This window comes from Aquila chrysaetos, chromosome 26 (assembly GCF_900496995.4).
Source record: "Aquila chrysaetos chrysaetos chromosome 26, bAquChr1.4, whole genome shotgun sequence".
In the NCBI taxonomy this organism is placed as follows: domain Eukaryota; kingdom Metazoa; phylum Chordata; class Aves; order Accipitriformes; family Accipitridae; genus Aquila; species Aquila chrysaetos.
Window position 1 is genome coordinate 1,274,069 of NC_044029.1, and position 16,856 is coordinate 1,290,924.

Here is a 16,856-nt window from a genome sequence, read left to right on the forward strand (position 1 = left end):
AGGAAGCAGCTCTAAAATAATTTGCCTATAGAGCGAGGCTGACGTTTTGATGGAGGAGGGCTACTTCCCTGCTGAAACATGCTCTCGAGCCTTCCTATAACGCAATCTCCACATACACGTCACTGAAAAACATACTCTAGAAAAGAACGTGACACTCACGCAGAAAAGAAGAAACTGATTTTATTCTTGAAACACTGAAGTCTTGTTACAGCATCTAGCTGCATTCCCCCTGACTGGTTTTGCCTGCACAAGGATGGATTTTAACGGGGTAGGGCACCAGATACGGACCAGGAGACCATCACGGGAGGTAAGTAACCATTTACAATGAGTCAGAGCACATGGCAAGTGTAACTCGGATAGGGATTTTCCAGGGACCAGTCCGCCCTGCCAGGTGATCTTGTTTCCTAGAAAAGGCACTTCTGGGACCGGAGTTGGTACAGGAGAGACGGAGGCTGCAGGAGGAAGTACTGGGAGAGAGGGAGGGAGATGCTTCCCAATTTAACCCACTATGTGTCATGATGGGGCGGCGGTGAGGACGGGCAGGTGATTTTCAGTGTATCAGAAGCAGCAGCAAAGGCCGCCTGCAGGCCTGTGCATCGACCGAGGCTGGCACAGAGCCCCGGCGCCCGCGCAAAGGGCTGCCAGGGCCGTGGCCGGCTGCGGTGGCAGGAGGGAGCAGCGTGGTGGGCATGGCCCACCTGGAGACTGGTGCAGGAGGCGAGGGGATGGGAAGGGGGAAGGCAAACTGGGTGAACTCATTCCGTCCATTCCTTCTTGATGGACAGGTTCCACTCCCAGGTGAGGTGGTCGTGCTTGTCGTCATCCGTGAAGAAGGACTTGTTGTGATAGGTGCCTCGAGCCAGCATGCCCTTAGGAGCCTCCTCAATAGGCGTCAGGAACTCGTACTCCTCTGGCCGTGGCCCGTAGCTGCCAACCATGAACGTGGCTTTGTCCACTAAGAGAAAACAATCCACAAGGGATGAGCCCCTCAGGTGGGGAACGATCAAGGAGACAAGCAGCCACGAGCATGAGCACAGATCACAGACAGAAAGGAGATAGTGGGGAGAGAAAGGGATGCTCCCTGTCAGCAAGGGGAACAGAATCAGTGGAAAAAGTGGGTTAGTGAAGCACGAGGACAGCTGGAAGGATAAACGGATGGAAGGGCAGATGGAGAGGCAACTCAGTCTGTACCCTCTCACGTGTATGCGCTGCTGGAAGGGAGTGGAACCCAGCACATGGCTCAAGATCTCTCCTGATCCCTGCTACTTCTTTTTTCTGGTGAGAAGACAGTACTTACGTGTGCTGAACAGAACGCTGGAGCCTTAGAGGTGGTTGCATGCAAAAATGCACGTGGGATGTGCACGCGCACAAAAGGGGGCTTTCCTCTGCCTTGCCCCGGCAGGGCAGCGCTGCACAGACAGGAGAGGCCATGGGCAAACGCAGGGCTTTGCACGCAGCAGGGAGCTTGAGAGCAGCTCTGAATTTTACCAAGTGCATCTGGCAGAGCTTTCAGGGGTGGGAAGCTCCGCACAGGCTGAGCCACTCTACAGAGGCTGGAGGGGAGGCGAAGAGCTCTGTACGGAGAGGAAACCTGTGGCAAGCACTGTCTAAGCAGTGTCTCCGGGGACTCTGCTGCTGCAGACGTGGTGTAGCGTACAGACACCGGAGCCGCCTCGTACCGAGTTCACACAGGAACAGGAAACGCTTGGCCTGGGCGATGCGGAGTGCAGGCTAATGCACTCTGCCGACAAGTCTCACCTCCTACGTGGGGGGGACCTGTGCCAGCCCAGAGCTGCCGGAACGCTTCTTTGAGCGGAGGGAACACAGGGCTAGGAGCACTGGTGTGCAGGGCACGAGGGGCTCTTACTCACCCTTCACCCCCGTCCGGTAAGTGTGCTGCACATATTTCAGTCCCGACACAATGTCCCTGTTTACCTGCAAGAAGTGACCAGACATAAGTATCAAGGGAAGGGATTTGGTTCGGTATCTGCTGGGTTTCTTTCTCCTTAGAGATATACCCATCTTGGCTCCCTACACCACTGCTCTCGAAGGCTCAGCACAGGACACATTGTGGCGGGTCCTAACATGACTTCTCCATAGGCGCCAGGAGACCTACAGCATCCTCTGTGCATCTCCTGCACTTCCCCATCCTCTCCCTGACTTTGAAGCTGACAGGAACGCATCAGTTAGCTCCACAAGACGGGCTGATGAGGGCAAAGAAAAGTGAAGCAGGTAGTTCCCAGCTAATAATTCCCACATTGAAAACCAGACATGGGTGACTAGAGTCATCCCTCCAGCACAAATGGGTGGGCAAGATTAGCCGAGCGCTCCCAGCTGCCCTCTAAGCTCCACAGGGAGCTGGCGAGTTTCTCCTCAGGAGACAGAGGGACACAGTTTTGTTCATAATCTTTCCTCAGATCTCCCATGGATAGCTTGGATGTATCCCTTGCTGTCCCCCTCCAGCATACACTGCCTCCCCACAGCACTACTCAATCTGGAAACAAAACGGGCAGATCCTTTTACATCCCAGGGGAGAATTCACATGGTGCCAGCTCTTACCAGCCTTGGGACTGAGGGAGGGAGTTAGAATAACTTGTCTGGCTCCAGGCATCTCCTGTCAACAGGGCTCAGATACAGACGGAAATATTTCATAGCACAAAGGAGAGCTGGAGGTGTCTCCAGGGACAAAGTCATCTCTGAGAGAGCAAGCCTCAGAGGAGAAGGGAAATCCTTCCTACAGAACCCCCAACATTAACACTTTCCCTCGTCCGTTTCAGGAGAGCTATCCTCCTCCCCTTTTTGCCTGCTCTGCCAAGCCCAGCTTTGCCTGCAGCAAACATTTGTGGAGATGATCACTTCAGTGCTGGATGCCACACTGCAATGTGGCCAAGTTTCATTTCCAGCTGGAAACAGAAGAAATGGCTGACACACTGCTTAATGGGAGAGGGGGAGAAATGAACCCGTTTGGGTATATCGTGATCCAGAACAACTCCGGTATCTTCAGCGAAATGCTATGGCATTAAAACTTTTTTATCCATACATGAAGCCCAGCAATGCCAACTTAACCAGTACTTCACGGAAAGCCATTATCTCTTCTCTTCTCCTGTCTATTCCCACTTTGTGTGAAGTAAAGATTTTTCTGGTGGCTAAAAAGCCAAGCCAAACTCAGCCAAAGCTGCCCATCTGGCTTCCAAACCACCTGTTGTTCAACATCGTGAGTGGAGAGAAAGCAACTTCTTCCAAGGGGCGAGCAAGCAGAAGCAATTCCCTGGAAATACCCAGTCCCTTGTTGGGTAGAATGTCACCTGAACCCAGGGGACTTTTACAAGGGCCCAGCTTTTGGGCAGGCATGCTGCCTGGCTCTAGTTATCTGACAGACTGCCGCTGACCGGCCTCAGCAACTGATACGAAGCAACAGGAAGGAAACCAACTCACTCTGAAGTGGATCTTAACTCTGTATTCCACTCCTTCCTTTAATACGAAGGTCTCTTTCTTGAGTGCTTCAAGGTCACCTGTAAGGAGAGGATCAAGCCATTAGCTAGAGGTGTCACAGCGAGAAGAGACCACGCACGGGGGGCTGGGGCTGGTGTCGGAGGTGAGCATCCCTTGGAAGGACGGCACACCTGCAAAACGAGTACGTATAAGCAACTGCACCGAGAGCACGCACACAGAAACACCTGGGCGTACGTACGCGTCCGTGTCCACATCTGTGAAGATAATGCCTAAACAAACACAGGTCTGGGCACATATACACGGAGATATTTACGCACAGACTCGCCGTTGGGCACCTCCTGCAGGAGCGTGTGCGTGCTCCTCCCCACGCGCAGCCCCGGTTTGGGGGAGCGGAGCGCGTTTCACAGCCCCTGCCCCGGCTCCGCGCGTTTCGGTTGAACAGGAAGCCTCCCCGCTCCTCCGGGCCCAGCTTCCCCTCTCTGCAGAAAAGCCCATATAAGGTGAAGCCTGGTTCTCTCCCCATGTCCCCAGGAGCCGGAACCGCAGCATTGCTTGATTCTGAAGTTTCAAAACAGCCCGTTACCCGAGCACATGCACATCGCTTGTGCTCGTGAAGTCTCATTGAAAGGAAACGAGAAGAGAAGGCAGGAGAAACCCAGGAGCTCCTAGAGCAGTCTAGATGAAAAAGACCCTTGACATTTTCCTCTGTTACATCTCCTTCTCTTTTTCGCACTTATATACCTTAAAATAAGAAACAAGGCTAAGATGCCCTCAGAGTTCCTCTAAAACCCATTGTAGCATCCCAAGGACAAACTCCCTTCCAACTGGAAGCGTGCCAGGGCCTTTGCTTGTTCCCCTTCATGCCCAAGGACAGAGTCTGTGCCTACCTGTAAGGTCCATAGTGATCGGTCCCGGAGCAGAGTCACATACCAGGGTCAGTCGGGTGACCACCACATTGGGAGCTGTTGGGTCTGCAGGTAGGAAAGTCAGGGGGAAGCTGTCAGCTTGCAAAATTAAATGCAGGGGGAGGGAACAACACTGAAGAAATGGAGTTGCTTTCCCACACAGAAACTGCGCTTCATGGAACACCCAGCTTCTCTTGGCACAACAGGACCATGCATCTACCCTAGTCCTTCAGCACGGATCCCTCCAGCCTCCATCCCAATACCTAGAGGAGGTCTTTCCACTACAGGAGACTCCCCTCTTAAGATCACTCTGAGCAGCAAGACCCCCTTTCAGCATAGACCGGTCCCCTCATGTTTCTAACCCCTCAGGAGTCCTTCAAGGCCCACACACATCCCACCACAAGTCCCTTTCCGACGCCAGCACCCCCTCATAACCTTACACGTAATGCTTAGAGCACCCTCCCTGCTTCCTTTACGTGCACCTCTCCACCTGCCCATCCCCAGTCCTCCAGCAGAAGCAGTGCATGTGCCTGGTGAAAAAAGCTCCCTCTTCTTTGAGGCCACCTTGCCCCATCCCCGCAGCGCACTGGTGCGATGCATCCCCCCAGTCCCTTCCTATCAGCGTGCCCCAGCCTACCTACTACCACAGGTCCATCTCCCAGCAGGGACTTCTTGTACTTAGCGAGGCTTTCATCGTCCTTGTCCAACTCTTGCAGCTCCTGCAGTGTTTTCTGGGGAGGAGGTTTGTAGTTGAGTTTCCCATCCAGCTCATCATCATCTTCCTCCACATGAGGCTCTTGGGTCTTCTCAGTCATGGTCGCTTGGTCTGGGTTACAGAGGAGGGGACAGTCAATGGGATTGCTCTGGAGGGGGGTCGCGTCCCCGGGGGGACTCGCTCTGGCCACGGTTTGGCTCAGTCCCCGTGGGCAGGCAGGCACCCGCCCAGCGCTGAACGCAGCGGGATCGTTACAGGCAAATGGCGACGGCGATCGGCTGCGATCCCGACACTGCCGTGCTGATATTCTGGCTCGAACACAATCCCCCTCTGCCCCCGCTCCTCTCCCTGCAGGCACCACGCGCACACGCAGACCTACACCATTCTTCCCTCCCGGGGAGGAGGTGCGGGAGCGGAGGCTGAGACCGGAGTGATTTACAGCCACTCTGCAGCACGGTTGCTGGCCGGCAACCCTGCAATTACAAGCCACCGCACGAGGTTTCAGCGCTTGCGAGCTATCTTGCACAAAGAGCCACTGCCACACACAGACATGAATAAAGCCCAGGCCAGAGGTTTCACTCACCCTCTCGTAACAGGTTAGAAGCCACGGTCAGGCAGCATTTCGTACAAAGATCGAATACCTGACAGCAACTCCCTTATATCAGCAAATTAATTGAAGCCCTCAAGGAAACGCACCCGCTACAGTCTATCTGCTGGCGTTCCCGGTGCTTGCTCCCCAGAACAGCTCACTTCGCGCACCCATCAGGTCTCCTTCCCGCTGAGGAAGGACGCGCGACGGTGATGGTGACCGCATCCAGCCTGGCTGCGGAGCAGCCCCGCGTACCTGCGCTGCATCGGTGGGGCTTCTCGGAAAGGAGAGGCAGGACGGCTGGAACCCGCAGCCAGCACGGCCGGTACACGCGCCGCTGAACGCAGGAGAAGCTCCTTGGGTGGCATCCCAAATGGGAGCCAGAGCGGGGAGAGATCAGCTGATGGGCAGCCAGGCAGAGGGCAGGGAATGGGGAACAGGAGACAAAGGCAGGAGAGGTGAGCAGAGCTGTGCCAGGTCCCCCTTAGTCAGCTGCCTGCCTCACGGAGCCAGCCGCATGGTCCTAGCCACCTTCCCACTCTTCAGAGAACAGCTGACAAACGGAGCAGTGCCCTGGTGCCGTGATGGGTGTCGTCAACGGCCAAGCCATCTTGCCGTTTGGCAGCGAGGAGATTTGGTCAAGCTACACAGATCATTCAGTTCACTTCAGCTTATCCTTACATTAGCTCCTTCTCAGAGGCTGTCCCTGCTGAAAATTCCCCTTTTGCCTGCTTATTTGCAATTTCCCCAGCAAGCCCTTTAACCCTCTCTGCAGCTGTGGCCTTAACATTTGCCCCTGCTCCCAAAAGTTAAATTGGGAGCTACCAGGATAGTTTTCTCATTCATTAAAACAGAAAGGAAATTAAAAAAAAAAAAAAAGTATACGCAACAGTTCAGGGTGAATCAGCAAGTGTCATCAGGCAGCGATGTGTAATACGCAGACCTCCCGGTGCAATCCCAGCACGGGTGAGACCCATGGAAAAAATTCAAGGAGGGGTATATTGGCGTGGTACAGAGGGACAGAGAAGGACGGAGCAGCACAGGAACAAGACGACTCAGTCGGGCACGGTAATGGACAACGGCTCTGATGCAAGACTACTTTGCAATGGCATTTTGTGGTGAGTCAGGAACTAGCGCAGAGCGGGCAGCTGGGAAATAAAAGGCAATCCCAACTCACATGAACGGGAAAGGAAGCATGTCCCAGCAGCTGAATAACCTTGGCTGAGTTCACGTTCAGCCCTAGGAGTGCTAAGGACTTACGCACCTTGGGAAAGGCCCTTGAGCTTGTCCTCATGAGGAAGGAAACCAGAAGCTCCCTCATGAAATCAACGATTGCTCAGGCCCCACTGCTCTGCAGCCCCGGCACGGTCACCTTACAAAGCCTCGCGATCCCCTCAGTGCCACCCCGCGCTCGGCGCAGGAAGAGGACGTGATGAGCCCTGGCAGCCACCGCCAGGTCTTGCCTTCCACTTGGGCTCCAGCTGCGGATCTGAGTCATTTCCACTCTCCCAAAATCTCTCGTGATACTAGGTTGCATCTGCCACAGCTACAACCACAGAGCAGAGCTGCCTGCCTGCCCCCATCCTCCACGGGGTTTTTGTGGTTTATCACAGGAGAGGGAGAGACCCAGGCGATGGAGAGAGACATCTCTGGCCACATGTGGAGAAAAGGCAGAGAGTCAGGGCTGGACCAGCAGGTTGTTTCCCATCCCTCAGACCTTCCCTTTGCATCACGCATGCCGCAGAGGCTTTCCCTGCCAGCCTGTGGGGGTGGCTCGCTTGAGGGAGGATGCTTTTAGGCTCTGAAAACCTCCCACAGAGGTGGACAGGCAGCCTGCAGTGCCAACAGCAAGAGCCTGAGGGGAACGGGACCAGCCAGGCTGCCTGGGCTGAACACCCCCCGGCTCACACGTGTCTCAGGACCGCACCGATCAGACCCTGTCCTGGCATTTCTCCCCAGGTTGTGGACCTGACCCTGCCTTCCCGTCAAATTCCCAGGCAGCAGGTGACCAAGAGGAAAGCTCCCATCTCAGCCGCCCCTGCCTCTGCTCGCTCCAGCTCTGCGACTGGTCCCTTCTGCAACCTTAGACGTGCTACTGGGCTCGGGCACCAGCACTTCCCCGGAGCGAGCATGTTGGTGCCCAACTCTCGGGGTCCCTGGGCTCCTGTGTCACTGCCCAGGCCAGGGGCTGGGCTAAGACGGAGACCCCCTACGGCCTTCAGGCTTCGAGCCTCATTAAAAATGAGAAAATTAACCTATAAATGCTCTATACAAGGAGAAATCTGGGTGATACCCCGCCACGTTTTTCCTGTTTCCTGCAGCCCCAACCCGCCGCTGTGCATCACCTGCACCCCTGCGGCCTGGCAGCACCCACAAAGCAGCAGAGAGAGGGGCAGGGGCAGCGCTCGGGACCCCCTGCCAGAGAGAGACCTGGCTGCGGGAGGCGGAGGAGGAATCGTGCCCCGCTCAGGGGTGCGAGCGGCTCTGCCTGTGCCGGGGGTGGGTGGCTGCCCTCGCACCTGCAGCAGGAGGGGAAGGGGGGGGCAGCAGTCAGGCTGGATGGTGGGCACCTCCTCGACCCCCCCCCCCCCCCATGCCACCACAGGGCACAAATTGGGGTGTCACAGGAGCAGCGTTTTATTTGCCCTCGCTCTGTGCATCACTCCTCCAAAGCACACACACACGCACGCACCACCCCCCCCCCCCCCCCCCCCGCCTCCCCGATCGAGGGCTTATCTCCAGGAAGCGGGTTTGGCAGGGAGGAAGCGATTTTCCTCCGGGGTGGGAGTAACCCCCCCCCCCCCACCAGCACCCCTGGCCCCGACCTCCCCATCCCACCCCCCTGGGGTGCGAAGGCAAAAAGCGACCCTTACCGCCCAGACACCCCGGGGGACCGCCGGGTCTCCCCCCCCCCGGCCCCGGGGCCGCCCCCTCCCCTCCCTCCCTCCCTCCCCCCCCCCATCCCAGCGCGGAGCCCGACTCCCCCCGGGCTGCGGGCAGGGCCCTGCCCGTCTCTCCGGGCAAGGCTGGACAACGGGAACAAAGGCGCAAAGTTGCGCGGCGTCAGGGGAGAAGGAGCCGGGGGGGGGGGGGGGGGGGAGAGCCCGTTCCTCTGGCCCCCCCTCCATCCCCGGCAGGCTCCCCCCGCATCCTCCCCTCGTACTCACCGGCTGAGCGGTCCGGGGTCCTCCGCGCTGAGCGCTCAGCTTTGAGCTTTGGCAGTTGGAGCAGGAAGGAAGTTGGTGAAGAGAGAGCAGCAAAAAAAAAAAAAAAAAAAAAAAAAAAAAAAAAAAAAAAAAAAAAAAAAAACCACCACACACTCACAGGCAAAAAAAAAAGAAAAAGCAAAGCAGCCGCCGCCCCCCCCAGCCCACTCGCAGAGGAAGCCCTGCGCGGTCCCGCATGCTGCAGCCCTCCGCCCGCTGCGCTGCCCCGCGTTGTTTGCGCGCCCGCCCGCCCGGCGCTGCGCTCTTTTTGCGCGGGGGGGTGCGCAGGGCTTTGTCTGCGGACGCTGAGCCCGGCTGGGGACGCGGGGGGGGCTTCTCCGTGCGGGACTGCGGGCTCTCGGGGCGTGCTGCTGTGCCCACCGGCGGGGGGGGGGGCTTTGTTTTTTCAGCCCTGGTCTTTATTTTGTTTATTTTGCCGGTGTAATTAGGGTCCGTTTCAAAAGCTGGCCCTGATTTATACCGATTAAAATAAGCGGAGAATCAGGTTGAGTGTATTTCTGCATACGTGGGGGGATATGAGGGTGGGCAAATGGGGGTTATTGCTGATGAACCTCATTTTTCCTGGTTAACACATGCTACCTGCTGTACTTAATCAGCTAATTGTTCCCAACTCCCAGCCATTTTCACGCAAGCAGTTTCAAAGATCAGCTACCTCAGGAAGAACAAGCTCTCATTTCCCAGGGATGCTTAAATGATCGGAAAGATTTTACAGCACTTCCTTTCTGAAATATCAGCATATTTTCTCTTTCTTTTCCACTCACGGAGTGCCCACTTAGTTCTTCAGTCACATAAATCCTTCACACTCACAGTCCTCGGTGCACAATTTAAGAACAAATTAGATCATTGGTTTGCAACCAGCAAATCTGGATCTGCAATGACTGATAGACTGCTCTTAATGCACTTGCAGAAGCAAAATAAGCAAAGCAAATCTATTGTCAATGGGCTTAAATTCACTGCCCCACATCCACATCTCCATTAGGAAACATTTCTTGTACACAAATTTTTAAAGGTTGCCAACAACTGCGTAAGAGAGCTCTCCTTCAGGGATGGACAGATCTCAGACGAGGGGGACTGATTTTCCCAGCCTACCATAGCTTTCATTTAGGATGCGGGTGGCACTTTAATTCTGACCTCATGCATTTCAAGGGACAAACAGAACATATGTCTGGCTGGCAGTGGATTTCCATTTAGCAGGGGCTGTAGCCTCAGAAACATTTTAAGCCTCCATGAAATAGCTTCACCACCAAAAGAAATTATTTTATTCTCTGCTGCTCTTTTTCATTCCTACGCTAACACTCCCCATGGGCCAGCACAAGAGAACTGAGCTGAATACAGCACTGAGCTGAGCTTAAAACGTACCTGACAAATATATGTAAGCAAAGCCATAAGTATATACCACTGAGTTTTAAACCCAGATACGTTTCCCAGTCCTTGTTCATGATGGCCAAATGTGGCTCAACCCTTGTGCCAGCACAAGGGAAGGAGCTGTGTGGGATAGGGATGGGGAAAGGACAGAGAAAATTCTTTCAGTGACAGTGCCATGTTATGGTGGCTCAAATTTTTCATGTGAACAGTCCTGGCCTGGGAAAGGTGTGAAGAGTTGGATGTGTTAATTATGGGGAGCTTTGAGGAAATGGTCTTGTTAAGCAGCCTCTGCGTCTTGTACATCAACTCCTTGTCTTGGTTCCTGTGCTGTCTGGACTAACTCTCTGATTTCAGTAGACTCCCCAGTTTGTACTGGGAGACCAGAACACCCTTTTGGCTGGGAGGGTGTGTGGGTTGAGGTTACAGTTTGCTCATGGCTTGGCTTGAGATTTCCTTGGTTTTAGCAGCTGTGTACAGACACACCAATGCAATCATAACTGTAGCGTTATTATGATCATTTTTGCTGGATGATAGTAGGGTTTAGCTTTCCCTTGTTTTTTTTAGTTGGAGATAAATACCAGACTGCCTGTGTCTTTGTGTAGCTATTTGCACACTATTTCTAAATGTGTGTCAGCATATGTCAAGACCAGTATATCCAAAAATGTGCATAGAGGTATAGGGGTGTATAGCTGTGTGCCACCATAGGTATGTATGCTCAGCCTATATTGGCACGTCTGCCTAGCACGCAGGCAAAACAGATTTTACTCCTAGATTAGAAATTAGCCAGTATATAATCATGGGCAAATCATGTCATTGCTCTGTGCTTCATCTTCCTGTTGGTAAGAGGGGTGAGAACGAGCTGCAGACGTTGGATACGCACCATGCCGAGCAGATGGGAGCTTAGAAGCCAGGCATCATCCTTTGGGTCAGCATATCCAGCATCCTGCTGGGGAACCACGTCACTGATCTGCTGGAAGAAGGGCAGGTTTTGAACCGTGTTGGAGCAGAACAACACTGAAAGCAAATCCCTACCACCGGGTATTTAATCTCTGACAAACTGATGCCATGCAATGAAGATGACCTCTTGGCAGACGTTGCCCAACCCCAGCCAATTCTTATGCCTGTGACAGAAGGAGGCAAGGACAACAGCTAGAGAGTACCTGCTTTATTGCAAAAGAAACCGTAGTATTTCAAATGTGTTCTTAGTTGGAAAATAATATTTTCTGCTTAAAATACTATGATTAGGTCTCATTTACTTTGACCTCACTGATCACAGTTGGTTGTACAATTAGTTGATCACATTAATATGTGTGATCAGTCGCTAGTGTCTGAACTTATTTCAAGTAAATAGCTAAAAGTTCATGCAAATTTTTAAGTGTATATCCTTCAACTACACAGCCTTTCCTCTCAACAGTCATATACCTTCTGCAGCACCTTGTTGGACCCAACAAATCTTGAGATTTCTTAAAAGTTGTAAGATTAAAAAAAGGAGGCATGGCATTTTTTTTCTATTTGAGTTTGGATTGCTGCCATAAGCTGCCCAGCATTTCTGGATTTTAATTTTTTAGATTGGTGGTACACTGCTGCTGCGTGCTGCTAAACATCTTCTCCATCTTCTGCAGAAGAGGTGGCTGCGTTTGAGGCAAGGAACTATTTTACAGCCTTTAGAAGTGACTAATTCAGGAAACCCTCACCTGTTAGAATCCTTTACTTTCACCTACTCTTAATTTCCAAAACTGTCTAATTTGGAGCTGAAATTTCCCAGGCTGAAAGCTCTGAGGGGAAAAATAAAGCAAGATTTCAGTCCAGGCAGGGAACCCATTTTTGTAATTTTAAGAGGCCCGATAGTGTAATATTTTTTAGTACTGCTCTTGTAAAGTGGTTTGGTTTGGGGCTCCTCATTTGCATTTGCACTGAACTCAGTACATAGCATTACTAACTTAGATTTCTCTCTAATGAATAATGGTGCCGAATCCTGTCACTGTGATGACCTTTACCTGCCCCTCAAGCTTTTTGCAGTCTCCAGGAAGACCGCAGGGGTACGTCGGGAAGACAACCCCACGGTGCAGCAAACTCACGTCAACAGCTGCTGCGAGGTAAGCGTCAGTTTTGGGCATGGGTGTCCCCAGATGGTGTCCCTCACTACGTGCGGAGACCCTTTCTCCTCCAGGGATGGGAGGAGGTAAGTCACGAGGTGATGAGCGTGGGGGAAGGTGACAGGTCAGGGAGCTCAGACACAAGGCCTTTCCTTGCCGTAGGAGGAGACGTTCACTGCATCACGAGGTGCCACCCAACTCCTTGGTAAACCCAGCACTGCCTCCTCCGCCTCCCAGTTAAGCAGGATAAACAGGGAGATGCAGCCAGTGAAGCATGAATTCATTCCGCATAAAAAAACAACACAGGATTTGGTTTAAAAGGCAATCCCAAGGTTGATCCTGCTGTGCCTAGCACACATGGAGCCCATCTTCTTCCTACTCGGTGCCACTCACCCCTCCTAAAGCTCTGCAAAGGAGTGGGGTGGGAAGGGAGGAAAGGGATGGGGGCTAGGCATGGTGCCGGGCAAGGGAGTCAATATTCAGCATGGAGAGCAAGGAGGAAGAAGGCACTTTGGGCTGCAGCCACAGAGGCCCTGGTAAGGGCTCAGCTGGGTTTCCCACCCCCCGATCCCATGGCAATCCCTTCAAACCACCCGGCCACAGGACTTGAGGGCTCTCAGCTGGGTGAGGAGCTGACCCCAGAAAACGTGACTGGGTGCGCTGTCTCTCCAGCTCCTCCAGAAGAGATCTCCCTGAGAGATGGAGAGAAGATTGGAGATGTAATGCTTGTCTAAGCAGCTTTCAGGCCGGTTAACGTGCTAATCCCATAACCCCCATCTCCAGCCTGAAGGTGCGCAAAGACTTCACATGTCACTTCTGGATGACTCGACTCCCCTGGAGGAGCAAGGGGAACAGCAAGAGGGAGAAAGGAAAAGGATTTGGTTGGGAACGAGAGAGTGGGGGCAAAGCAGAGCCAGTTTCCTCCAGAGGCTAGCCCGGGAAAGGCTGAGGATGGACAGAGCAGCCCAGTAAGGGAGAGGGAGAGCTAAGGGAGTGGAAGGGGGAGAGTGGGAGGACGGGGCTGGGTGAGGGCAAGAAGGTCCCTGCCCCCGGGGAGCAGGGGTGTCTTCTCTGCCCCCCCTGCACTCCAGAGCCCAGCATGGAGGAAAGCAGCTTCTGCTCTCCATCCCTCAGTGGATGTCGTGGTGGGAGCCGCTGTCTTGCAGGGAGCGGGGTGCTACAGAAGTCACCCACCGGAGCTGGATTTGAAAGAGGACTGGATTATTTTAGGACCTCTCAGAAAACAGGTGGTTATGTAAGGTCAAATCTCAGCAAGTGTAATCAAATCTCAGCCCTAAGCTGATCACCAGGCAGGGTGTTAGGAGGTATTTATCCAAGCACTCCTCCTTGCGTTGTGACTTTCCTCCAAAACAGCCAGAGCCGAAGCTGGGACTAAATTAGGAAAGCTGTGGCATCCTCTCCTCCTCTGCTGGCCTTAGAAAATCTCTCTTGCCAGCTGCACCCTGCATTGCCTGCACTAAACACTCCTCTCAACAGAGACCTTGATTTTATACTGGAATTCATGGCTCCATGTCAGGCTGTGTCCAGGCTCCCACTACCTCTTAGGTGCCTGATGTACCTTGGTGCTTTAGCCTTAGCAGTGCTCAGAGCATGCTGCTTGCAGCTACATAACCTCTCCCTGAAGCCTGGAGGCAGCAATTATCAGCGTCTCTGTGGCAACATTTTTCCTTTATTGCACTGGTGCTGTTCCCATATTATTGCTCTCCCAGCCCTGCCTCTGCAAACCCCCACAGCGTTATTGTGGTGGATTCTCACTGAAAGCACTGGTGTGAGAACTGCCCCTCCTCCCTCTCCTTTATCTCTTGTTTTGTAGACTTTAGTATAGAAAAGAGAAAAACAAGTGTGGTGCTCAACAAAGCAGGTAACAGCTATTTAAATTCTCAGTAAGTATTATCCAATAATATCTATTCACAGAAGCTTAACAAGCAATGAATGTGCAACATTCGCACGCGAGGAGCATTCTCCACCCAGATCTAACAGAATCACAACCGGGAATAACCAATAGGGAGTTTAAGTGGGTCCTGATGAAAAGTGTATAATGCTAAGGCAAAGCACGGCAAGAAATCATCCTCCTCATCATTTTCACTGTCATCACCTGCTGCACTGGAGAGAGCCCTCTGAGGAGGATGCTCCTACGGGACCCCTTCATTGCCCTTCCCAGCTGGCCACTGGGGAAAGTTTCCCCTTTTTCTCTCTCTCTCCTTTTCCTTTATTTTCATTTTTCTCTAGAAATAACTTTCACCATTACAGTCGAAGTACGCCATCAGCTATGGACCCCACAAATAAATCTTTGTGTATATGAAACTGTCAGAACATCCTTTGTGCAACATGTGTTCGCCCAGCGTGCAATGATGGCTACTAAACAATTCACTTAGTACGTGATGTGTTTATGATGCTTGACTGGACCCCAGAAGTAGGCTGCAGTTTCACGTTCTTAGCACAGAAATATCCTTACAGCCTCCCAGTAAGAGGCTCTAATTCACTTTATAGAGGTGTGTACCTCCACTGGAAAGCAAGAGTGTAGAGACTTTAAATTAAAAGAAAGGTCAGGATCTGCCAGTGAAAGGCTATTAAAAAAAACCCATTAAAACATTAAACCCTATGCATTTGCAAGATCCTGAGGGGAGAACAGAAGGCTTAGTACCTGGCAATACACCTGAGCAATAGAAGGAGAAAATTAAAAAAAAAATTTGATTCACATTTTCATCCCCTTGCTTTTCCCCTTTCAGAGTTATTTCCACCAGGGATCTGCTATCACATGGCAGCTAGAGCATTTAGCATCCACGTGTCTGGGAGGTGAGCAGCCACCCAAGAGACAAGATAATGGAGCAGGAAGAGCTGCCTCCCCTGCCCATTAGTTGAATGTTCCCAAGGAGAGTGCGAGATGCTCCCCAGAAGCAATCATTTCTGTTTGAAAGCCTCAGCTGTTACATGAAAAAAATCATAATAATGGTGGCAAAGAGCTGAACTGAATGAGATTGCACAGCGGTGCTTTTATCTGGTAGGAGGAGGAAAGAAGAGTATGTCTGTAGCATGGTGTGAAAGCCATAGGAAGAGATGTGTCCCCTTAAGAAGAAGAAAGAAACATTTTACCAAAATGTTTTAGAAGAGCCTTTCTTTATTGGGCTGCTGGTTGCCAAGGAGAAAGAATTGATCGTTCAGAAAAAAGATGAGAAAAGGAGCTGTCAGGAAAGAAGACATCTGGAGCTGACTTGTGTACAGTTTCTTCTTCTTAGCCCAGTGACACTGAATCATTTGCTTCACTGTTCTAAACTGAATAAAGCTCTGGAATTATCTGATTTCCATTTAAATAAAAACACCCTCTTGCAGTCTCTTTTTTTGTCGTTGGTTTTGTTTGTTTTAAACAAGGCAGTATTACTTCTCTCTTTAGTTCAATGCATGATCATTTTAATGAGTGTTAGTGCATCATTTAATCACTGTTCACAGGTATATGGCATGTAATTCATAGAGAAGGAATCAATTATGGAAAAAAAAAAATCTAAGACAGACCCTTGAGACAATACTGTGAAAACTGTGTTATTCACGTACATTTTTAAGAGCAACCGTATGCTCTGCTTTCTGGCAGTCGGCAGTCAGATAGGTAACAAGATTAACTACCTGGGTTTGATCAAAAAAAGGGAAAAATATCAGGTCATGATTCACTATATTAATGTCAAGCATGTACTGTAAATGGCATTCAGGAGAAAAATAATCTTATAAAAGAAAAAAACCAGATATTTTAACTGTGGGCAGTATGAAAACAGGAAAGAGAGGAAGCTTTTTAAAATGATCTAACAAACTCAATCCCATTGCAGCACTACCAACAGCCTGGATGCAGACATTAAGCAAAGTTAGTGCAGGGAGAGGACACTCACTAATGTTACTGCTTTCTCATGGGACAACTCTGCAGTGAGCAGGGGGATGCTCTTAAACAATGAATCACAAAGCAGTTATAAAGCACTGAGCTTTTTGTGCTGCGTGGCTAAGCACATCAGCCCCCACAGCAGATGTCTGGATGTCTGGGTCTCATCTGCAGGTCTGTGAACTTTCTGTCCATCAGCTTCCATACCTACAAATAGGGATGATGAAAATTTAGCTCTGTGTTTTGAGATCTGTGGGTGAAAAGTGCTACCTAAAAAAAGAGAGGATTCATTCTGGTTTTCCTTTTATTTATGCCCATCGGGGAGAAGTTCATGTAAGTTAAGGGTATCATACCAGTGTAGCAGTCTTGTGAGTATTAGATGGTAAGGCTTGGTTATCTGTTCCAAGAAAGGCCAGACTCACTACTCAGAAGAAAACGTAACTCTCTGGTAACTAATGAAGTATATGACAGGCTATGCGGTTTTTATATCATCTGCTATAAAAAACCCCAGTGTGTCCTAAAGCATTGGTGCCTGAAAGCCTGGGGCCTGTAAAGATGTTCTGACATGCACAAATTGAGCACCCTTGACTGAATGAGAAAAGCAGGGACTTCAGTTTTCCTGA

General features: G+C 51.5%; 1 protein-coding gene and 1 long non-coding RNA gene across 3 annotated transcripts; one reads left to right on the top strand and one right to left on the bottom strand.

Moving 5' to 3' along the window:
- Positions 1–162: 162 nt before the first annotated feature.
- On the bottom strand, positions 163–8,958 carry ARHGDIB (Rho GDP dissociation inhibitor beta). 2 transcript variants are annotated; one of them, XM_030003124.2, is made up of 6 exons: positions 8,830–8,958; positions 4,996–5,184; positions 4,341–4,424; positions 3,436–3,512; positions 1,872–1,935; positions 163–955 (listed from the first exon to the last, which is right to left on the bottom strand). In XM_030003124.2, exons 2-6 carry the CDS (start codon positions 5,171–5,173, stop codon positions 756–758), a joined length of 603 nt encoding a protein of 200 aa, XP_029858984.1. In that variant the 5' UTR covers positions 5,174–5,184; positions 8,830–8,958; the 3' UTR covers positions 163–755. The 2 variants fall into 2 exon arrangements, with proteins under 2 accessions (XP_029858984.1, XP_029858985.1); XM_030003125.2 differs by lacking the exon at positions 8,830–8,958 and adding an exon at positions 5,301–5,324.
- Positions 8,959–9,242: 284 nt separating this feature from the next.
- LOC115336303 lies at positions 9,243–15,705 on the top strand. Its single transcript, XR_003921689.2, has 2 exons — positions 9,243–12,350; positions 14,601–15,705. It is a non-coding gene; the product is annotated as an uncharacterized LOC115336303 (long non-coding RNA).
- The last annotated feature ends 1,151 nt before the right edge of the window (positions 15,706–16,856 follow it).

Coding starts and splice junctions, on each gene's coding strand:
- ARHGDIB (XM_030003124.2), bottom strand. CDS start 5,173: ATGACTGAGAAGACCCAAGAGCCTCATGTGGAGGAAGATGATGATGAG. Junction 4,425..4,995: donor AGATGGACCTGTGGTAGTAG/GTAGGCTGGGGC, acceptor TCCTACCTGCAG/ACCCAACAGCTCCCAATGTG. Junction 956..1,871: donor TTACCGGACGGGGGTGAAGG/GTGAGTAAGAGC, acceptor GTTTTCTCTTAG/TGGACAAAGCCACGTTCATG.